A 20,935-nucleotide genomic window follows, 5' to 3' on the forward strand; every position below is an offset into this window, starting at 1 on the left:
CACAATGAAAGAGCGCATGAGAGGTAAAAAGTTCAACACAAATGATGAACTCTACGCATTTGTCCGCCAGTGACAGAGAGAGACTACCAAACAATGGTTTGCTACACAAATAAGGAAGCTTCCAGAACAGTGGTAAAGGTGCATCGACATTGCCGAGGAAAACCTCTAAAATAAACTAATAGTTTGTTCAATAAATGGTTCCTGTGAAAACAAATTAATTGTAGTGCCAATCATTTCTGAATGCCCCAATAAAGAAAAATCACTGATACCCACGCAAGCATTTCCCAACATTAGAATTTTTAATTTTCCCTATTACGATATTATTATTGTTGATAGCAGAAGAGTCGTTTATTATTGATAGTCGTTTAGCCATCACAATTCTAATTTTCTAAATACAAAATATTGCTACACAAACTGGTTCTACCAACCGTAAAGATCAATTATGAGAATTATAAAGCTATTCCTCATTAGGATAGAATCACAGGAAATATTTGTTTTTCAAACTAATATGTAGTGTTCTATTTTAATTCTCAATGGATATACTGCTGAAATAATTCATATTTTCGTCACCATCATTCTTGATATAAAAGCATGCTGTATCATTCTTGATATAAAAAAATTATTATTATTATTATTATTATTATTATGGCGAACGATTGCTCATAGAAGTATGTTACCTCCTTTAATGTCTTACGTGCGAAATACCATAGAAGAAATTTATTGCCGTATTCTGTGCTCTTAAACGGTTAAAACAGTTAAAAGAAGCCTTACTCATTAGGCTTTGAGAAAAACCTTATCATACTCATTATTTGCCTATATCACAATGCTTGTTGAGGTATTATACCACCTATAGGATCAGATCCGTCTTTTTGAGTTATCTCCCAAAATAGGTATCGCAACTGATTAAAGCTATGGTATTCGCAATAAAGTAACAGTAGTATATGGATCAGAGTGGCAGCTATCCTAATATGCTCGTCTCCTAGATTACAGTAAATATATCAGGAGAAATATTTACTAAATAAAGGCGCTCGTTCTCGTATGGCTCCGGAATGAGAAGTAGAAAGGAAGTATCCTTTCTAACTCATTCAACTTTTATCTGATTACAAGTACGGGTTTGATTTAACATATCCTGTGCATCATTTTGTGAACTAAGTGCGTTTAACCGCCTTCCCCCTCCACCCATTTCAAACAATGTGTGACAACTGTATTTTTTTGCCGAATCCCAGAAAGCAACAAATAATGACTGATTAATATGTTTGTAAGAAGCTCAGTTGGGGGACTTTAGATACCGTGCACAGAGGATTTTAAATTTTTCAAAATGTATCTACTGTATTCGATGAAACAATCTGAAGTGCAGTGCAACTAAAGAGAACGAAGTTTTAACTTGGATCCTTGGTCAAAACTGCAAGAGCTTTCATCCTTAATGCTTCTAATGAATGAATACAGACTGCATAATGTCTCCATAAATTATTTCTTTTCATTTCAGACTTTTTTCCTTCATTTTTTTCAAGATCCGTTTGTGTAGCTGTCTTTCGTATCGTTAGAGGCACTTTGGACTCAGAGCAGCAACACATAGATAAGAGTACTCAGGTTCTTTTGTGACCTGTCATATCATGTCCTCCTTTTGTTTGTTCGGTTAGAAACTTAGTTTCGAACAAACAGTATCTCAGAAACGAGTCCATCTTGAAATTATTTACACAAGAATCTCACCGCACATTAACTTCAATCTTTTTTCAGGAATTCAGAAACTCAACTTTGATTGGTTTTGCAACTATGTATTCATTTCTGAAACTTCCACTTGGGTGTTAATAAAATTGACAACCAAATAGTTACTATGATGATTCTCTGATTTTGCCTCTAAATTTAAATGTTTTCTGTTCTGTAAAAACTAAGGCTGTTGCAGAACCAGTGGCGTAACTACTACGGAGCGAATGGAGCACAGTGAAAAGGCGCAAAAGCAAAAAAAAAAAAAAAAAAAAAAAAAAAGGAAAATTGTTCCTTATGCAAAGAACGTTTGAAAACATTTTAAATGGTACGCTATGACTATTAGCAGTTAATTGATAACAGACGATACCGGGGGCGGATCCAGGAATTGTTGAGGGAGGGCGCAGGTCTGAAAAATGGACTTGAGACACTTTTCGATATTTGGTTCGCTAACTAAAAACGTGGACTGCAGTGCTTCATAATACGTATTTATCTCCGCCCTTCTGGAGGTGGCACTTAGGCAAGCCACATTGTTCAACACGAGAAAATCTAGGATTACCATGAACCGGAAACGCATACTTATCTGCAATGAGTGGAGAACGCACTCAAAATCTTCCTTTTGAGAGAAATTTTAAAACTTTTTTTTTACAGCCTTTGAACAAGTGCTTTATTACGGATTAATTTATATATATTACTCCTCATGGAGGGGCGCGCGAGCCCCGCGCCCCCTTTCTGAATCCCCATTGCCGGACAATCGTCACTGCAATGTTTGTCTAGCCAGCTGCCTAGTGAAAGTTTTGCATAAGTCATTGTAATAAGCGCGCCGCTCCCCTTCCCGGGAATAAAACGAAAGTTGGGTCTGTTTGAAACCTAGTTGGCACTTAAAAAGATACGTAAAATATTTAGGTTTCTTAATAAAAATAACTTTGTATACTGTTAGTACATATTATATACGAAGCAGCTGAAATGCGTGGGGCAGGAGGCGGGTATGAGTAAATCGATTGATTGATCGATCCAGGGCGCAGTAAAACTAGTTACGCCACTGTGCAGAACTATGATGATGAAACTACCAGCGACTTATAAAACTGAACTAACTTTTACATTATTTACGGTCTTCTTTCGTCATTTTTTTTTAAATGTATATTTTGTGCATTTTATAGAAACAAACGATAGCTATAATATATGAAAAAGCGCAGAATTTTACAATGACAAATAAGCTAATCAGACTGGATACTAAACGTCTGAATTCATCCAGAAACATATTTAGGTGGTCTTTACTCTGTGCGCTGATTACAATTAAAAACCAGGATTACAATTTTTTAAAATACATTACAACATACTAGACAAACAAAAAGTACTCAGTTATGAAGATACTGTAATATGCTCTACTGCAGAATTATGTAATCTTTCCGTATTTATAAAATCGGGCTGTCCCCGTAGGTGCTTGCAAAAGAAGAATTTTTGTTAAATTATTTTCATCACAGCGAAACAAAAAGGAAATATTAAACATAATATTTGTTCAGAAAATAAGATAAACTTCATCAAACTGATTTCACGCACGTATTAGCGGGATTTTAAACATAGTAAAACCTTAAAAATAAATAAATATATAAATAATACGAAACAAAGGCGTATGTCATTTAGTTGCATGATTTGAAGCGTTATCTTCATTTCCAATAACGAAAATAATCAAAAACCCAGTCTCCATGTACAATTATGTTATCTTATTTTCTGAACTTAACTCTAATTGAAGGCGACCCACTTCAAATGGTTATTTCATTAACTATTCGACTACTATTTAGAACAATCTAAAGAATTTGAATTACACTTATTCTCTTCTCAGAAAACGTACAGTCAAGTGAAAGCAGTCGATAAATCTACACGCGTTCGTAGTTCCAATTGAAGTAGGTCACTGACATGTCAACATAAGAGGTCAGTCACTCTACATGTATATCACTCTAGTGTAATACTTACCAGATGAAGCAGTACTTACGAAGACTGTCGGAACACCACAGTTCCCACTGAAGAAACAGCTAAAACTGAATAATAGAATAAATAAAGAAAACTCTAAGACTGGCAGTCCGCAATGCTTTACTAATGTTCACGTTTCTCCAAAGGAGAAAGGTACTATCCGACAAAATTCTGCATCCTAGTCATAGACACTAGTGAAAACCAAAACAACCAATCATTTGTGTCGCTAAAGCAAATTGGTCAAGTCACTGAAAAAACAACCCTATTTAAACCAAATTCCAGACCAAATACTCAATAAACTTTAAAAAGTTCCACTATTTGAATAGATTAATTTATACTTCACAACAATTTCCAGAAGTCGATTGTAATGCATAATAACAAGTATCAGGAAGAGGAAAACTGAAACCATGGAGGAAATCCAGAAAATAATGAAACAAATCACATAATTCGATCATGCAATTACAATACTGACTGGTATACAAACAGACTACACTCCAGAAATTCAAGAGGTCCACTACTCTCTCTTAAAATTTCTTTCTCAATGTTCTATTCGTACACCACACTGCAACATGAGACCATAATTTCTCAACTTGTGAATATTCAACAGAAACTGAACATGCATTTATATGCCAAAGTAATCTAGACTCTGAACGAAAGGAAATCCAGTATCTTCCAGAAAATCTTAATACCACACTTCTTCGAGTGTCACTAAATCTTTTTAGGTTTTGCTAGAACACATCGCAAAGAAAAATATATTATTAAGACGCCTATTTATCTCAATGCTGTAACAGTTCAGGATAGCATAGGGCATTCCGCAACACCGTTAAACGTAGACTCCGATCCTCCACCTCCTCATAAACAATCTTCGTAAGTACTTACTCACTGAAAAACAAAACATTTTAGGGTAAGTCATGCATATTCGTATAAAATGACAAATTGCAACGTTGGGGTTGACGATATTGCAATCAGTCAAATTAGAAGAACAATGCATAACATACATTTAGCAGGTATCACCTTCGAAGAGTCCGTCTGCGGTGATTTCGTTCTTCCGACCATCTTTCATACAGCTGACAGCACTCACGAAACCATATTCGGCGTTCGGACTTATCCAGCAATGCTCTGTACCACTGACGTCATACTGCCCTATGCACCTGAAAAATGCCGCTCTTTGTAGATTCCTGGGCTATGAGCGGTTAAATGTTGGTAAATGCCACGGAAGTTTATAGGATGGGATAGATGGGATCTGTAATTTTTATTTTCGTAAGGCTTACCTTCCACCACGAAATACCAGTTATCCGTAGTCGCCTATACCATACTTAAGATGTTGGAATTAGTTAAACCTAAGGAATGCAGAAATTATAGCTAACTCCCAATATTATTATTACTCTTATAGTAACACAAGTAATATACTTTTCAATTAAACTAATTATTTCTATTTATGATGAACGCTTTTACAAGCATATTGTAGTTTTCTGTAAAGGATAATCTGAATTTACACCCACGCCCTTTTTTCACAAACTTTGCTTAAATGTTGAAGAATAAATTCAACTAAGTATAAATGCTAAATTTAGGTCGCTACTCGAACGACATGGGAGGCAAACTATATGTATAAGACTTACATTATTATTATTATAAATAATATTACTTATTGCTATATGCATTTCGTGAACGATTTCTTTATATAATTAAAATAGTTGGAGGTTGGCATCATTTTTCACTGCCTTCCCGTAACTGCCTGACATTTCACTATTGATCTAATCTAAATTCTAATGCTTATTACCAGAAACTTTTAAAAATAAATCTGCTTCTTGTTCTTACCACAATCGCAAAGAGATAACTAACTAAGCAACATTACATCAGTTATTCGGAAAAGATTTATTTTCTTATAAACACACAAAATTAGAATGTGAACTGGAACAACACACAACACTAAAAAACTGAATATAATTATTTGCCTTAAATATGTAGAACATATGTCAGAAACAACCTGCATTTGTTTTCAAACTGTACGTTTACTTACTGTTCTAAATTGAGTGCAAATATTTTGTGATCACGCTATAGTTTTGTAGTTTTGGAAGCAATTGCTTCAGTGTGTAATGCTAACGTAACTGGACACTAATCGGACTGATAAACATTTCAGTTGAAAATGAGAGTTAAAAGGAGTGCTGCAAAAATTCGTATCACCCCTATTCGGATAATCATGTAATTTATCTAAATAATAATAATAATAATGAATGACTACACGAGCAACCGTGAGAATAACTTCAACAGCACTTTTTTTTAACGTCTCACGATTACGGGAGACTAGAACTAGGTGCAGTCTAGGTTCAGTAAGTGTGCATTTGAATATACACTCTGGATTATTTATTTCGGTCACAGCCTGCCAGGCAGCAGGCATACATGGTAGAAGGAGCAATTTGTTTTTCGAATAACTTAAGGTCTGGTACCCCTAGCAACCTTGAAAGTTAGTCCATTTAAAAAGCATTGCAAAGTTTTTAACTATTTTCTTCTTTATTATTAAAGTTACAAACGTCAAAATTTGAACAAACCTAGAGGAGACACATATCTATGCCTTGTGTGTTTTAGATTTTGAAAAAAACACAGTAAGGAAACTTTTATCTTCAACTTTGAAAATATGGCAACAGTAAGACCTGAACTCCCTGCAACGGTATAGTTTTTCCTTTCCGCCCGAGTCGAGCGGCAAGTTCAGTTCTCTGCCTGGTTCAAGTTGTTCCAATCAGGTGACTCATAAACAGCGGTACAACCGAAACCTTCTTTTCTCATCTCTCTCCCTCTCTCTTTTTTTCTTTCTTTTCATTCTGCGAATTCCTGGAAGGGTAGTTGTCACTTGTCAGCTTACCATTTCCGCAAAATAACATAGTATAGATGTCAGTTTGTGATCTTTGGGAAAGATTATAGAAAAAATATTGTTGGAATCAATCTAGGACAAAATTACCCTTTGAAAGCGAGGTCAAAACCCTCTCTTCAGAAATAATTGAAAGATATTTACATGAATAATTTTTGAGGGAAATATGATCAAGTGAAATGGCATGTGGGCAAAATTCCTGGGGCCTGCTTTTTTAAAAATCACTTTCGTTCTTTGTTGCCTGTCCACATGGCCACTTCCATACTATCCCCTAGAACTTTTTTAATTTTTCATGCACATATGTCCGGTGACAATACAATATTGTATAAATTACCATATACTCATGTGTAATGTCTATATATCCCTTTTCCTGGAAGCGGAGAAGGAAAAAAATATAGATCCATGTAATGTTCACACTAGCATTTCCTAATTTTAGATTATTTTTTTTTAATAAATGAAGTTCGCAAGGCGCCTGAAGACTGTGAGATTCTACCTGGGTATCATGTGCATAGATACACCCTCGATCAAATTCGTGTGAAATATCTTGTGCAAACTTTCATTATGAGTTCGAACAAAAGAGAACCAAGTTTGATAAAGCTGGGTAACGGCTCACGCAACATTTTATGTTCTTGTAAGTAAATGATGTTGGCTTATTTTAAAATTGGGCATGACTAGGGATGCGCACGAGACAAGATTTGTGGTTGTCTCGTCTCGAAAATTTGCTGTAAAAGTGATGTCTCGACTCGAAAAATGTATATTTCTCTATTGGAAGAGCCGTGTTTTGACTCGTCTCGTGCGCACCCCTAAGCATGATTTAGTAGTAAATTTATTTTGCATTATACAAATTTGTTTAAATTATGTAATATCTGTGAAAACCTTGTTGATCAGGCTCGCAACCAGCCACTGAAGTTTGGGGAGCATAAATATGCTAGGGGGACAATCGTAACAATTCTGGGTCTCCGTATCAATGTCATACGGATGCATTGTGGTTTGAGGGGCTAAAAAATTTAGGAAGGGAGCAGGCCCCCTAACCCCCGCCGTAGTTGCACAACTATGTAAGTAGATTCCTCAGTACCGGTACTTTATTTCACAAAATAAACACCACTACTTTATTTCGCAAAAAAAATTCTTCACTACGTTATATAAAAATTGGATAACTCGACGGGTCAGTGTGCGAATTGAATATTTTTCCCAGGGCGGATGAATTTCACTCATATACGCACCCAGCCATCACACACGTAAGAGTGGGGAAAAGTTATTCCTGTCTGAAATGAAAATTTTCTCTTGCAGGGGGATAAAAATTTCTCAGAGGAGAAATCCCTGGCATCCCCTCGTCAATTAGCACACTAGGACGGGCCTCTCACAATTTATAAGGAAATCGACGCAAAAGGCTGTAAGATGACATTTTTCATACCTTTTCTTTTCACATGACATATTTTCGACTCCAGACGACACAGGGACGGATCCAGGATGGATTCCTGAGGGATGGGGTAGCGGTGAGTTGTAACACTGCTACTTAGGGTTACTTTAGTTTTATTATGTACATACTTGAACTTTTGCATCACTGGTGCTTATTCCATTGGAGATGGCGAACGACCCTTCCCTCAGGATCCGCCTACAAGTCTCTATGCCATCCCTACAGGATAAAATAAGATACGCAAGAATGTTTTCCACTTATGTTTGAAGGCATACGCGTAGCCAGAAATATTTGTTAGTCGGGTTTAAATATAGAGCCCCTAATAATAATAATAATAATAATAATAATAATAATAATAATAATAATAATAATAATAATAATAATAATAATATTATTATTATTATTATTATTATTATTATTATTATTATTATTATTATATCCGCTTAGTATTGTGTTTCGTAGAACAGACGTAGACTTCTTCCTCTTTCCCACCCCCACCCCCACATCTTTAGATTCCAATCAGTCTCGGTGGTCCGTCTCTCTGTTTATTGTTAATTTCACTGGAATGCATTTCTTTATAGCCTTCAATCTTTGCATAAAATTAACAGTCCTCACCTAAAAGATGTGTGGTGTAGTGTGCGACGCAATACTTCCCTCTGGGAAACTCTGGAAATGTACGTATTGCAATCGGGCATCTCAGCTGAGTCTTCCGTTTAATCAGTAGGTACGCTGGGAATTTTATTTTGTGAGGTGTTCAAAACCCAAGAGGGAGAGCATTTAGAATAGTGATACATATTTTTACAGAAACGCAAAAGAAGCAATATATTTTGTTACTCCCAGGGATGTGTGTAAAGAAAGTTTGGTTGGTGTTAGGGGATGTTTATGGGGTTGGGAAAGGATTCTCTGGATTACAGGGGTGCCCACAGTCAGGTTTTGGGGCACAGGTTGCACCTATGATTTTTTTTTTTTTTTTTTTTTTTTTTTTTTTAAGAGGAGGGACATAATTTGTCATTGAAAGTGGAACAATCGAATTTTAATTATACCACAATGATGCTTTTATGAACACGAGTGGCGTATTTAGGAATTTGTTTCGGGAAGGGGTATACACAATACGAGAATAAGCACTTATATTTTTCCTTTTAGGTGCCGACAAATTTTAATGAAGTTGTGAATATAACAAATTTATTTCGGGGGGGGGGGGCGCTTGAGCTCGATAGCCACCGACTGATGAACACTAAGTATGAAGGAGAACTTAGCATGAATAACATTTTTAAATAAGTAATTGTCATAATAAAGAATGGTAAAATTGGGGGGAGGACAGTAAATGGGAAGAATGGTAACCTTCAGGGGAAAATAGGGACCTCTGCCTGGGTGTGTATATTCTCTACTCATTTACATTTTCTAAATATTGTGATGTGTCGTCGTACGTATATGTAAACCCCTTCTAGACATAGGAAGATTGTTGTTGATCCAAGATGAAAGCTAAAATATTCTCATTTCAATAGATATGAAAGGAGGGATTACAACCTGCACCAACACATCTTAAAGTACGCCACTGTTTGAAAGTATTTCTTTACTAATGTACATACTTTCCAAGAACTTCAGTTTGATGTGTTAGGTCCTATATATCGTTTCTAGTTATTTATCATTTTTAGAAAATATTTTTCTGCATTTATATGCTTATCTATCTATATCTATCTCTCTCTCTCTTTATTTATATATATATATATATATATATATATATTACTTATATATATTACTTCTATCTGTTTACCTGTCTATCAACCGTTCGATTTATCATCTTTCATTCAAAATTCAAATACAGCATTGAAATAAAGGTATATAGAAACGGAAGAAACAACCACAGAAATATGAAACACAATAGCACTTCTTTCTTCTCTTTTCTTATGTTTCTGAAGCCGAAGGTCGTGCGATATTTTTCCTCGGTCGGCAGGAATATCTCGCTTTCCGTTGTCTTTTCACGGCACAGACATTTGTACTGCTATCCCTCCTGCTGTCACTCATAAAGTGATTATCCGTCGATATTCACTTTTCAAGCAACCACGACTCGAAGAACAGGCAGAAAGACGACCGCTAAACGCGGACAGGGAGGTTCACACAGGAGTCAATAGACATTTCAACAAAAGGAGACACCAACTCAAAATTTGAGTGGGAGGGTTACATCTGCGTTGCCAAGTTTTTAAAGTCAAACATGGAAGCTTTTTTACTGTGTTTTTTCAAAATCTAAAACACACAAGGCATAGATATGTGTCTCCTCTAGGTTTGTTCAAATTTTGACGTTTGTAACTTTAATAATAAAGAAGAAAATAGTTAAAAACTTTGCAATGCTTTTTAAATGGACTAACTTTCAAGGTTGCTAGGGGTACCAGATCACCTTAAGTGGTTTTAAGTATTAAGTATGTGTGAGGTACGAAGACACTAGAGGTCAGAATTTGATACTTCGCCATTGTCACGTGTAACAATTATGAGATCATAACATGCCAGAAGTTGTGATGCGAAGCACGGACGACGCAACACGACGAGAACGTAAACGGACGAACAATACCTGGAAACAGTGTTACACACTTCCACAAAATCCTCGAAAAAGTCAGTACAGCAAACTTTCCTTGAATCACGTGTGAAACATGTGTCCATCACCTTTTTGGTCCAAAGCAAACTCCATACATTCCCAGACTGCTTCACGCTATCAACAAGGACGATTCTGAACAGTGTATCGAATTTGAGAGATGATTGTGAATATGCGCAACAGTAATGACTATTTTATTAATTTGGTTTTGTGGTCTGATGAGTCTACTTCTAAACTAAAAGGTATTGTCAAACAGTCAAACACCACACAACTATACTGCAAACAAAACTTTCACGCTTCTGAGTTTAAAACGCTGAGGTGTGGTGTGTCTACAAGAGGACTTGCAGAGGCATTATTCTTTGAAGAAAGAGTGACAAGTGAAAACTACCTTTCCATGTTTAGAGTAAGAATCATGCCAGATGTTCGCCAAACCTACTCAGCTGAAATTACAGTAAGTCTTAGGCTATTTGAGAAAGCGTTACTCACTTTGGCCGCGTTCGCTACAGGGGGTAACGCTTTCTCAAATAGCCTAAGACTTACATCAAAACATATAAACATTCTTAAGAGATAGACAGGTAGACGACGAAGTGTCAAATACCCCACCACATCCCCCCATTTAAGTTTTAGATTCCTAATTGTGGGAAACTCTTAAGAATAGTATGTACTCCAGTGGTGGAAGTTCGTGACCTGTGGCCTGGAAGACCTCAAGTCAGTCAGATCCACACAGACTCATGCCATGATCCGAACAAACTCATGATTCGGAGTGATCTGGTCTGACCCGGAAAAATCTATGACTTGAAGTGGCCAGGTCTGACCCGCACAGACCCATGACTGGTAACCCGAGACGAAACATCGCCAAATCCGTGAGGGTGAGTGAGGTTGCTGAGAACGAACACGATCTTCTCTCTCTCACTCACTCACTCACTAAATTTAGAATTTTCTTTTTGTAGGTGGCAACAAAATTTACGGGCAAGAAATCTTTCTTTGACTTTTCCCGGTTCTCCACAACATTTTTTATAGTTTTTCCTGATATGTAGTCACACAGGCTTAAACATATTCATGGCAAAAACAAGATCAAGAAAAAGTGACGAAGATGATACTTAGGTTAGTATACTTTCGTAATCAATGAATAATATAAAAATAAACACGTTCAACGTATTTTATTACGGAATCAGAACACTTACTTAAAAGAAAGTCCTGCATTTCCGCTACTAATGGCGCATTATAGAATTTATCCAGAGTATAGTTTACGTATGAAAAGCATAAGATTTCTTAAAAGCAAGACTTTTAAGACTCTTGCAGCAAGACCAAGAGCAAGACTGGGTGTGTAAGACTAAGACCAAGACCAAAGGTTCCAGCGCAAGACCAAGACCAAGACTAGATGTGCAAGACTAAGACTAAGACCAAGACCAAGACCACCCGGGTCTTGGTCTTGGTTTTGGTCTTGCAATTGCTCATCACTATTTTCCACTAACTTATAGGCCTATTTTGTAGTTGTACGCATTATCTTTTGCTTCAGCTTGTGCAGTAGAATATCATATTGTTGAATCGTTCACAGAATGCAGTTGGATCTACTATCCAATGGGAAATTCATTTTCAGCCTATCCATATTTCCATTTTCTTTTTTTTTTTTGGGGGGGGGGTCCTGATACTGATCTCTGATATCTTCATATCGAAGTTTCCCGTCCTGCGTTAAATGAAGGTAGCTTAACGCACAAATGAAAGGATTTTGAAATACTTTTGCTCCTATTTGAGCTTCTGTCTTTTCATTGTAATGTATTTTAATTCAAAAAGAGGTTTATGGAAGTGTTTATGAGTTTATGAAAATAGTTGCACATTAGCATTTGCATTGGGTCAATACTCAGTGGATAGCCGGACATTAGGCTCTTGATCTTTAAATATGGAATACGTCTAGGTACCACAATGTACTTTCTACTTTGTTATAATGCGATATTTATGAATCATACATTTATAGATATATATTTAATCATTTTCCGTCAATAGTTACACATTTGTAATGATATGTTAATGATGATGTCTCATAAGTTTTTTTTTAATGTGTATTTTCAATTTAAAATTATTCTTAAATTAAAAATGATGCAGCAATTTACGAACAATATTTTAATCGCCAGGTTTAAGAAGTGAATAAGTCAAACAATCAAAACGTTAAGAAATCAAAGAAAAAACTGTAGAAGTGGCATAGTTTTCATTCAATACCACTAAGTGTGTACTCGTATTTGATAATTATATATTATACCACTGACGTGTGAAACGAAACTTGGAAATAATGTAAATGATGATGTAGAGTATCAAAAGTCATTTTCCATTTTATGGCCTTCATTCCTTTATTAAAAATGTCGATCATATATGGTATATTTTAAATAAAATGTCATTTTCTATCTACCTATTAATGTTTCTTTGAGACAGTTTTTTTTTTTTTTTTTTTTTTTTGTTTATATTTTGTCAGTTCCAATGTGAAATGTTCAAAGTATTATATACAGGGTGTAAAGAAAGGCTGTTTACAACGCTTTGGAGGTGAGTCTACAGATGAAAACAAGTAAAAATGTCTATGTAACACAATGTCCATTTCGGCCTCCTAACCGAGTTACGGACGTCCAAAAAGGTGGGAAAATGAACTTTGAAGGCTAATTCTGGCAAAACGACAAGACCCACACAGACTCTCAACATGGACTATCCAAAGATACTAAGATTAGATGTGTACAAGACGAGCACAAGGGATTTCCCAAAGGATGCGAAGCATGCCGCGGACATTATGAGGGCAGAGTGAGGTTAGAGGGTGTGTGTGAAGTGTTCATGCATACAGAAACGAATAGCTGAAGTGTATATGCGTATGCAAGATGGCGGAGAAGTGCATGGTTGCATAAGCGTACAGGAAAGAAGCGCAATTTCGACAGGTTTATTCAAAACATGTTTTTGAGAAAGCAGAAACGGCAGTCCGGCAGTGGGATAGGGACATACAGCGCTCTACATAGGGTCGACAGTTGTGTAATCAGAAAGCGTTAATGGGGAGGTAATGCAACATTTACGATAGAGGAACCGGATCCTGTTCCGGTGATAGTACTCGTAGAAGATAGAGACCTGCACGGGCCGAATTTTTCGGCCCGAGCCCAATCCAGCCCGAAAGCACCTAGGCCCGGCCCAGCCCGGGCCCGAAAAGTTTTGGAGATTTTCGGCCCGAGCCCGGCCCGATAAGTTTTAAAAAATTCTTGGCCCAAGCCCGGCCCGGGCCCGATAAATTTTAAAAGTTTTTGGCCCGACCCCGGCCCGATAATTTTAAAAAAAAATTAGCTCGAGCCCCAATCTTTCTCAAAATTTAGTACTAAATTTGACCTAACCTCAGAAACATTTTCTAAACTCTGGTTTACAACCTGACGCTTGCCTCCCGAATGATACCATTGCCTCCTAGAACTTTGCCTGTCATCGAGAGAACAGAAACTCCATTCCATGTAACAAAAATCTCACTTAATTGATTTTTAGCATAAAGTGAAGATGGCAATATTGTTTAGCGACAGGCAAAACATTCCCACTCCTTCTTGTTATATTTTGAGTTCAGTGAGGGTCAAGGTTAGAGCTCAATTTACCGCATAATGCCTGCAATCCTTTATAGTGAAAGTGGAGCCGCTAAGCAACACAAAATGTAAATAGCTATTGCATTCTTTGTAACATTTTTCACGGACACACTTCTTCAACGTTTGGCTTTATTCCAATTATCGTTTAACGAAGGTCAATAATTATTAAAGAATTGCAATTGATCGGCCCCAGCCCAGCCCGACCTGAAGAGAAATCAGTGTCGGCCAGCCCAAGCCCGGCCCGGCCCGTGCAGGTCTCTAGTAGAAGATACGCTTCAGCTGATTACTACAATTGCAACACAAACAGCAAGAATGAAAAACTTAGTAGTTAAGGTTAAGTCGACCACTGCGCTAGAATGTAAAAAAACGTTGGAGGATATTTATGACGAAACTATGGATCACACAAAGTTGTGAATTCGGATAGTTGTAGATTACCTATGCATTGAACTATGCATTGAAAAAAAGTAAAATATTCCTACTCATTGCCATTGTTGTATAAAAGAGCATTTGAATGAGAAGTTACGGTTTTCGATAATGAACTGAGCTTGAACAGGGATTCTACTTGTCTCTTATTATTAAAGCAAGTAGTTTTATTTAGTGACCAAGCTTTTCAAACTGTAGTTAGAAGTATAAAAGATATTACGAGACTGCACAATTTTAAACTACTTCTTGTTTCGACGAAATTATCCACACAAATGAAGTGTTCGTCAGGTGGAATTCACCCGCAAAGAGATTCAGTTAATACGGCAAGATACCGAGACACAGCAACAGTGGGAACTGGCATCCGGGATTGAACATGTGGGTGAAAGGGCAATTCGATGAGCATTTAAGTAATAATAATAATAATAATAATAATAATAATAAATGATCCTCTCGCGTACTTGACGCGTCGGGCAACCAACAGCGCCCACTGTTTTATGAAGCATAAAACATCACTAAAGCAAAAAGTTACCAGGTGATTTAGGAATAGCTTTCTGAGGAGTGTTGGAAATCTGGCAACCTTACCTGTCATTACGAAAGGAAGAAGTAGAGTTCTTTATAACCGACAGACTATGGCTAAAGTGTGGTCGCGTTTCTTAAGCGTCACTTTTAGCTAGATGTTTACTATTTATTAACATAATTTGATACACTGCAAATCAATTATTGCAAGTTTTATCCACGACATGACAAGGTTACTGTGGAATTTAAAGACTTCCCATTGCTGAATAAAGCTTCGTAAATACAACCTTTTGAATAATTTTAAGAATAATTTTAAATTGACAATACACATTAAAAAAAGACTTATGAGACATCATCATTAACATATCATTACAAATGTGTAACTATTGACGGAAAATGATTAAATATATATCTATAAATGTATGATTCATAAGTATCGCATTATAACAAAGTAGAAAGTACATTGTGGTACCTAGACGTATTCCATATTTAAAGATCAAGAGCCTAATGTCCGGCTATCCACTGAGTATTGACCCAATGCAAATGCTAATGTGCAACTATTTTCATAAACTCATAAACACTTCCATAAACCTCTTTTTGAATTAAAATACATTACAATGAAAAGACAGAAGCTCAAATAGGAGCAAAAGTATTTCAAAATCCTTTCATTTGTGCGTTAAGCTACCTTCATTTAACGCAGGACGGGAAACTTCGATATGAAGATATCAGAGATCAGTATCAGGAACCCCCCCCCCCCAAAAAAAAAAATTGGAAATATGGATAGGCTGAAAATGAATTTCCCATTGGATAGTAGATCCAACTGCATTCTGTGAACGATTCAACAATATGATATTCTACTGCACAAGCTAAAGCAAAAGATAATGCGTACAACTACAAAATAGGCCTATAAGTAGAGGTCTGCGCGGATGCAGATATCCGCGGATATCCGCATCAAAATTGGTATTTGCGGATATATATATCTTTTCTGTGCGGATAGCGGATAAAGTTGCGGATAATGTATCCTAAAAAAATGCTGTGAAATTTCTGATAATGGTGGAAAGAGCACTAGAAACGTTCATTTTGAATTAAAAGTTTTAAAACCAGTTGAAAAATACTAAAATCAAAATACAAGTATGTTTGAAGCTTGAGACTCTGTGACAGCGAAAGGACAAAAAATGACACAAGAGAGTTCTCCTTTTATTGCTGTTTCAATATTTTTAGCAGCCGTTTTGTGGGTGAATGACATCTCTGACCTAAACACAAAGAAACGACAGGCCTCATCGCTACTCCTCAAGTACCGCAATTGGCTGTAAAAAAGAAAAATAATTGCCGCCAAAGCCCCTCTGATAAAGCTGAAAATTTTCAGACCATTCGCCTTGAAGAGGAAGCAATGTCTTCAAATAAAGTTTTTCTAGCCCGAGAGGTCAGGAACCAAAACCCTAATTTAAAACACCGCATCCCCTTCCATAAACTGAAAACTGGCCAGCAGTATCTTTACCTTTTGTGACAAACTGGAGAAGGGCGTCACCGAAATAGAAACAAATCACATCATATGCTCATCTTTCTCTCTCCCTTTCTTAAAAAAAGAGAAAAAGAAAAAATCTTCACTGTTTCCTTTGAAGTACAGGAGCAGATAGTGAATGCACATTTGCGACCGCACAGATTTCTCTCTTCGGAGAGGTGCCACGGACCTCAATGAACATTCCGAGGGATTGGAGTTTTATAACAGCAATTGTTTCTCTCTCTCTTTCTTCTTGTGTGTATATTCTGGGCCTCTTTTTCACTTCTAGTTTCAGTAAAAGCGTGGTCGTGAAAGCTTGAGTTGACTTTGAGTTTAACGTCCCGTTCAGCAGCGAGGCTATATGAGACGTTGACCTACTGATAAACGTCGAATCCGAACCACATGAGCTCCTGCTGGGAATTGGAACCGGGTCTCCCACGCCAAAGGCGCGTACGCTAACCGCTAAGCCACGAATGAGCTTGGTCGTGAAAGCATGCATTGTATTGCGTTGTTAGTTTCGTCACTTATTTTTTAAATTTAGTGCAATTACTGGTGCTAGTGTCAGTTCGGGATATGTGGATGTGTTTGCGGTCCTGTGATCAATTTTTATTTCTTAATAACGATTATTTCTATTTCGCCTTTGTGTTTAGAACAAATGCCCCTTTTTTATGAGTAATGATGAAGTTTAAAAACTTAGGGACGTGCTCTAAAATTAGTCGATTGAGGGGATATTACCTACGTGGCATTATTTTGGTCCGATATCTGCATTTGAAGATCTTGGATAAGTACATAAATTGTTTATTAATTTCTAATTTGTATATGCACGGTTTGTATTGCATTTTATTTATCGTAGTTGGTATTTGATCACGAGGAAACTGATTAACATATTGTTTCGTTTGATTCAGAAAACTACGTGTATTATAGAATATGTAATTTGCATATATTTGCTACCTCATTATCTGCGGATGCGGATGCGGATAGAGATGTTGCGGATGCGGGTGCGGATGCGGATAGAGATGCTGCGGATGCGGTACGGATGCGGATGCGATAGTTTGTATCCGCGCAGACCTCTACCTATAAGTTAGTGGAAAATAGTGATGAGCAAATGCAAGACCAAAACCAAGACCAAGACCCGGGTGGTCTTGGTCTTGGTCTTAGTCTTAGTCTTGCACATCTAGTCTTGGTCTTGGTCTTGCGCTGGAACCTTTGGTCTTGGTCTTAGTCTTACACACCCAGTCTTGCTCTTGGTCTTGCTGCAAGAGTCTTAAAAGTCTTGCTTTTAAGAAATCTTATGCTTTTCATACGTAAACTATACTCTGGATAAATTCTATAATGCGCCATTAGTAGCGGAAATACAATGTATGTTTCTAAACCAAATATAGTTTACCTTCGTGTAAGAATGATGATAGTATACAACATAGGTGATAACCTTTATTTTAGTTTAGTTTATTTTTTTGGAACAAAAAGGTGGACATTATGCAAAAGCGATGAAAATAATATTTGAGGCTTTCCATATAAGGAGAAAATTAGTTGGATTGAACGGAAAACGAATGAGAAGGTGTTAGAAATAGTAGCAGTAGGAGAAAAAGAAGAATTTTAGATGTAATTATGAGGGGGAAAAGGAATTGGTTGGGACACTGACTGAGGAGGAACTTTATAAGGAGGGACATGCTAGAGAATATGGTAGAAGGAAAGAGAGTAAGGGAAAATAAGACTGTAGTTGAATGAAGGTATTAAAACAGAAAATTGTTATGTCTAGACGAAGAGACTAGCTGAGGACAACCGTATATTGAAGCCAAAGAGAGAGAGAGAAAAATTAAAATAATAACGATTATAATCAAACCTCTTAATATTTTAGTATAACATGAGTGAAAACTAAAAACGACTCAACTGTCCATGTCTTTTGTGTAAACTCAACTTATACAAATACTTTTGACCTATATTAGAAATACAAATACACAGCATCAAACTCCAAATAACTGGCAAAATCACTCTCACTTGTGAATATGGATTATTTATTGTTGTATAACGTTATATCACTCAATCCTCGTGTGCCATACACCTGAGGAGGCTAAAAGTTATATTGATGAACAATTATTCAACGTATAAGCACTCGCCCATGAAATCAAACTTGCGGTCACATACACAAGTTTTTGTCAATGTCATGAAAATGTTATTTCGATATTAATGTTTTGACAACACATTAAAAAAATTCTAACGGATGCTTGATCCTTGGAGCCAAGGCCATACCCATGTAGTTGGCACCTATGGTGTATGGAATTACCGATATTCAATACTACATTTCTCTTTAGTTTTAGAAGAACACCACTAATATGTTTGGAAATGATGTAATATCTAGTTTTACGTGCTACGATTATGCACAGAGGTTGAGAGAGATGCTGATGATGAGAAATGAATGAAATGGTGCAATGATGAAAGTAGGAGGAAACGGGGAAACCCCGAGAAAACCTACGCACACGGTCTCTATCCACCAATAAAGATCATATGGTGCAAGCTGGGATCGAACCAGACCCAAGCACCAAAGGTGAACGCTTCACCACTGAGCCGGTACTTGTACAAGACTCTTGCGCAAGAGTCTTGGTTTGGTCTTCGTCTTGCAGGTATGGTCTTGGTCTTGGTCTTGGTCTTGCATCGGGATTCCTGGTCTTGGTCTTGCATGAAAGACTCTTGCAAAAACTACAAGACCAAGACTCTTGCGCTCATCACTATACTGGATTCCACCTTTTCATCAGAGCACTTCGTGCCTCGATGCCGCTCCTCTTCACCCACTCGCCAACTTGCTGTGTTGTCACTTCGTCATAAACGCAGAATTAGACAATTCGTGTAGCTACTCGTGCGAGGGAGAGAGAGAGCATCTGGCTGAGGCTCTGCTGTGCATAGAGTGATCGAGTTCGATTCAACTGTAATTTATTGAGCGCAACGATTTGAGATCCTCTTTATACAAAACTGAAGGTACTTTTCTTATGAAATGCTATGTAATGCTCGATAAGAAATTTAATTCAGTTAAGCAAAATAAGACGTTATAAGGAGAATTAATTTTGGTTCTGAGGGCAAGAACAAACGAATAAATAAAGCACCTTTCTTGGGTACACCCGCATAAAAGCCAATGTATAATATGTAAAGTGTATATGGGAATCATACACCGGTCAGAAAGAGAAGAGAAATAATAATAATAATAATAAATGTATCCATCCTAAATTCCCCTACTTTCATTAAATCTTGGAGACTGGCTACGGGCCTGGATGGTTCACAATTCATCATTTCTCTAATTTTGCTTTTCGAGAATCGAGAGATCCAAATGTACTACCATGAGCAAAATAAATGACGCGTCTCTTTATTTTGAAGTTTTTTGAAAATATCTCCGTTTTCTTTATATGTTCGAAATTTCGGAAGGTTTCCCCAGCAGGACAGGTTAATAACAAACCCGTTTTTAATATTTGTGTTAGATATTAGCTTAAAGTAAAGAAATTAGAAGCAAAAAACATTAAATCGACAGAAATCTCGAGAATTACCAACTCTGCTAAAGTGGGAAATTTTCAAGAACACGAGGGAATTCTGCATTTCAACACGAAGCAGCGACATCTATGTCTTTGAGAGAAATGTGGATTAAATCTACAAACTAAACTTTTAACGAATATTTCTAGTATGTCTTATTATATGCATTATCTGCAAACTCCAAATATGTGAATATATGCTAACAAGTAAACCTTACGTTTGGGTGAATCGAGTTGCTGACTGAGACACATATGAGAAAGTAGTACTAAATGTGGTCAGTATTTCAGTGAAGTTTTAGGTGCGAAGCTCCAGGGGTTTAGGAGATACAGCTACCAGAACATCACATGGAAGTACACAATAGTCTTCATGCAGTTGGAGGTAAAAGCTCTATAAGACCTCTTGTAACGACAAAAGGTGAATAACAAATATATGGGTACATATTAGGACTAGAGAGAAGTCATATAGTAAGGGTATACCTGACGGCAGCCATCTTGAAATCCGCCATTTTGAATTAAGGTTAAGTTTTTAAAATAGGAATAGGGTCATGTGATACATGATTTAAGGCGCAAATTTAACCAGAAAAACAATGGTGACGTTAATTTTGATTTACGCGCAATTGGTAAAAAGTTACAGGTAAATTAAATATTGTTGCAGCATATGTATTAGTCCTTTACCCCACCTTGTAAATTTTGTGTTAATGATAATAATTAAACAAAAAGCAGGTGGATAAATATTAGGTCTATGGTAAGAGTTGCCTTGATGGCGGCCATGTTCAAATCCGCCATTTTGAATCAGACAAAAAATTTTAAACAAAACGCATAACAGTGACACCTTATTAGCAAAT

General features: G+C 36.7%; 1 protein-coding gene across 7 annotated transcripts in view; it reads right to left on the bottom strand.

Moving 5' to 3' along the window:
* Positions 1–20,935, bottom strand: part of gem (transcription factor CP2 like gemini) — a 402,232-nt gene that overhangs the window by 264,105 nt on the left and 117,192 nt on the right. Inside the window, exon 2 of one of the 7 annotated variants that reach the window (XM_081736311.1) lies at positions 4,690–4,826. The exons of 5 other annotated variants lie outside the window; for them this stretch is intronic. In XM_081736311.1, coding sequence (XP_081592437.1) covers positions 4,690–4,738 — 49 coding nt within the window. In that variant the 5' untranslated portion in view covers positions 4,739–4,826. Of the gene's footprint in view, positions 1–4,673; positions 4,827–20,935 lie in introns of all 7 variants that reach the window. One more of the 7 variants, XM_081736310.1, reaches the window with a different exon arrangement.

The sequence above is a fragment of the Thermobia domestica genome, chromosome 13 (genome assembly GCF_964235325.1).
Source record: "Thermobia domestica chromosome 13, izTheDome1.hap1.1, whole genome shotgun sequence".
Classification (NCBI taxonomy): domain Eukaryota; kingdom Metazoa; phylum Arthropoda; class Insecta; order Zygentoma; family Lepismatidae; genus Thermobia; species Thermobia domestica.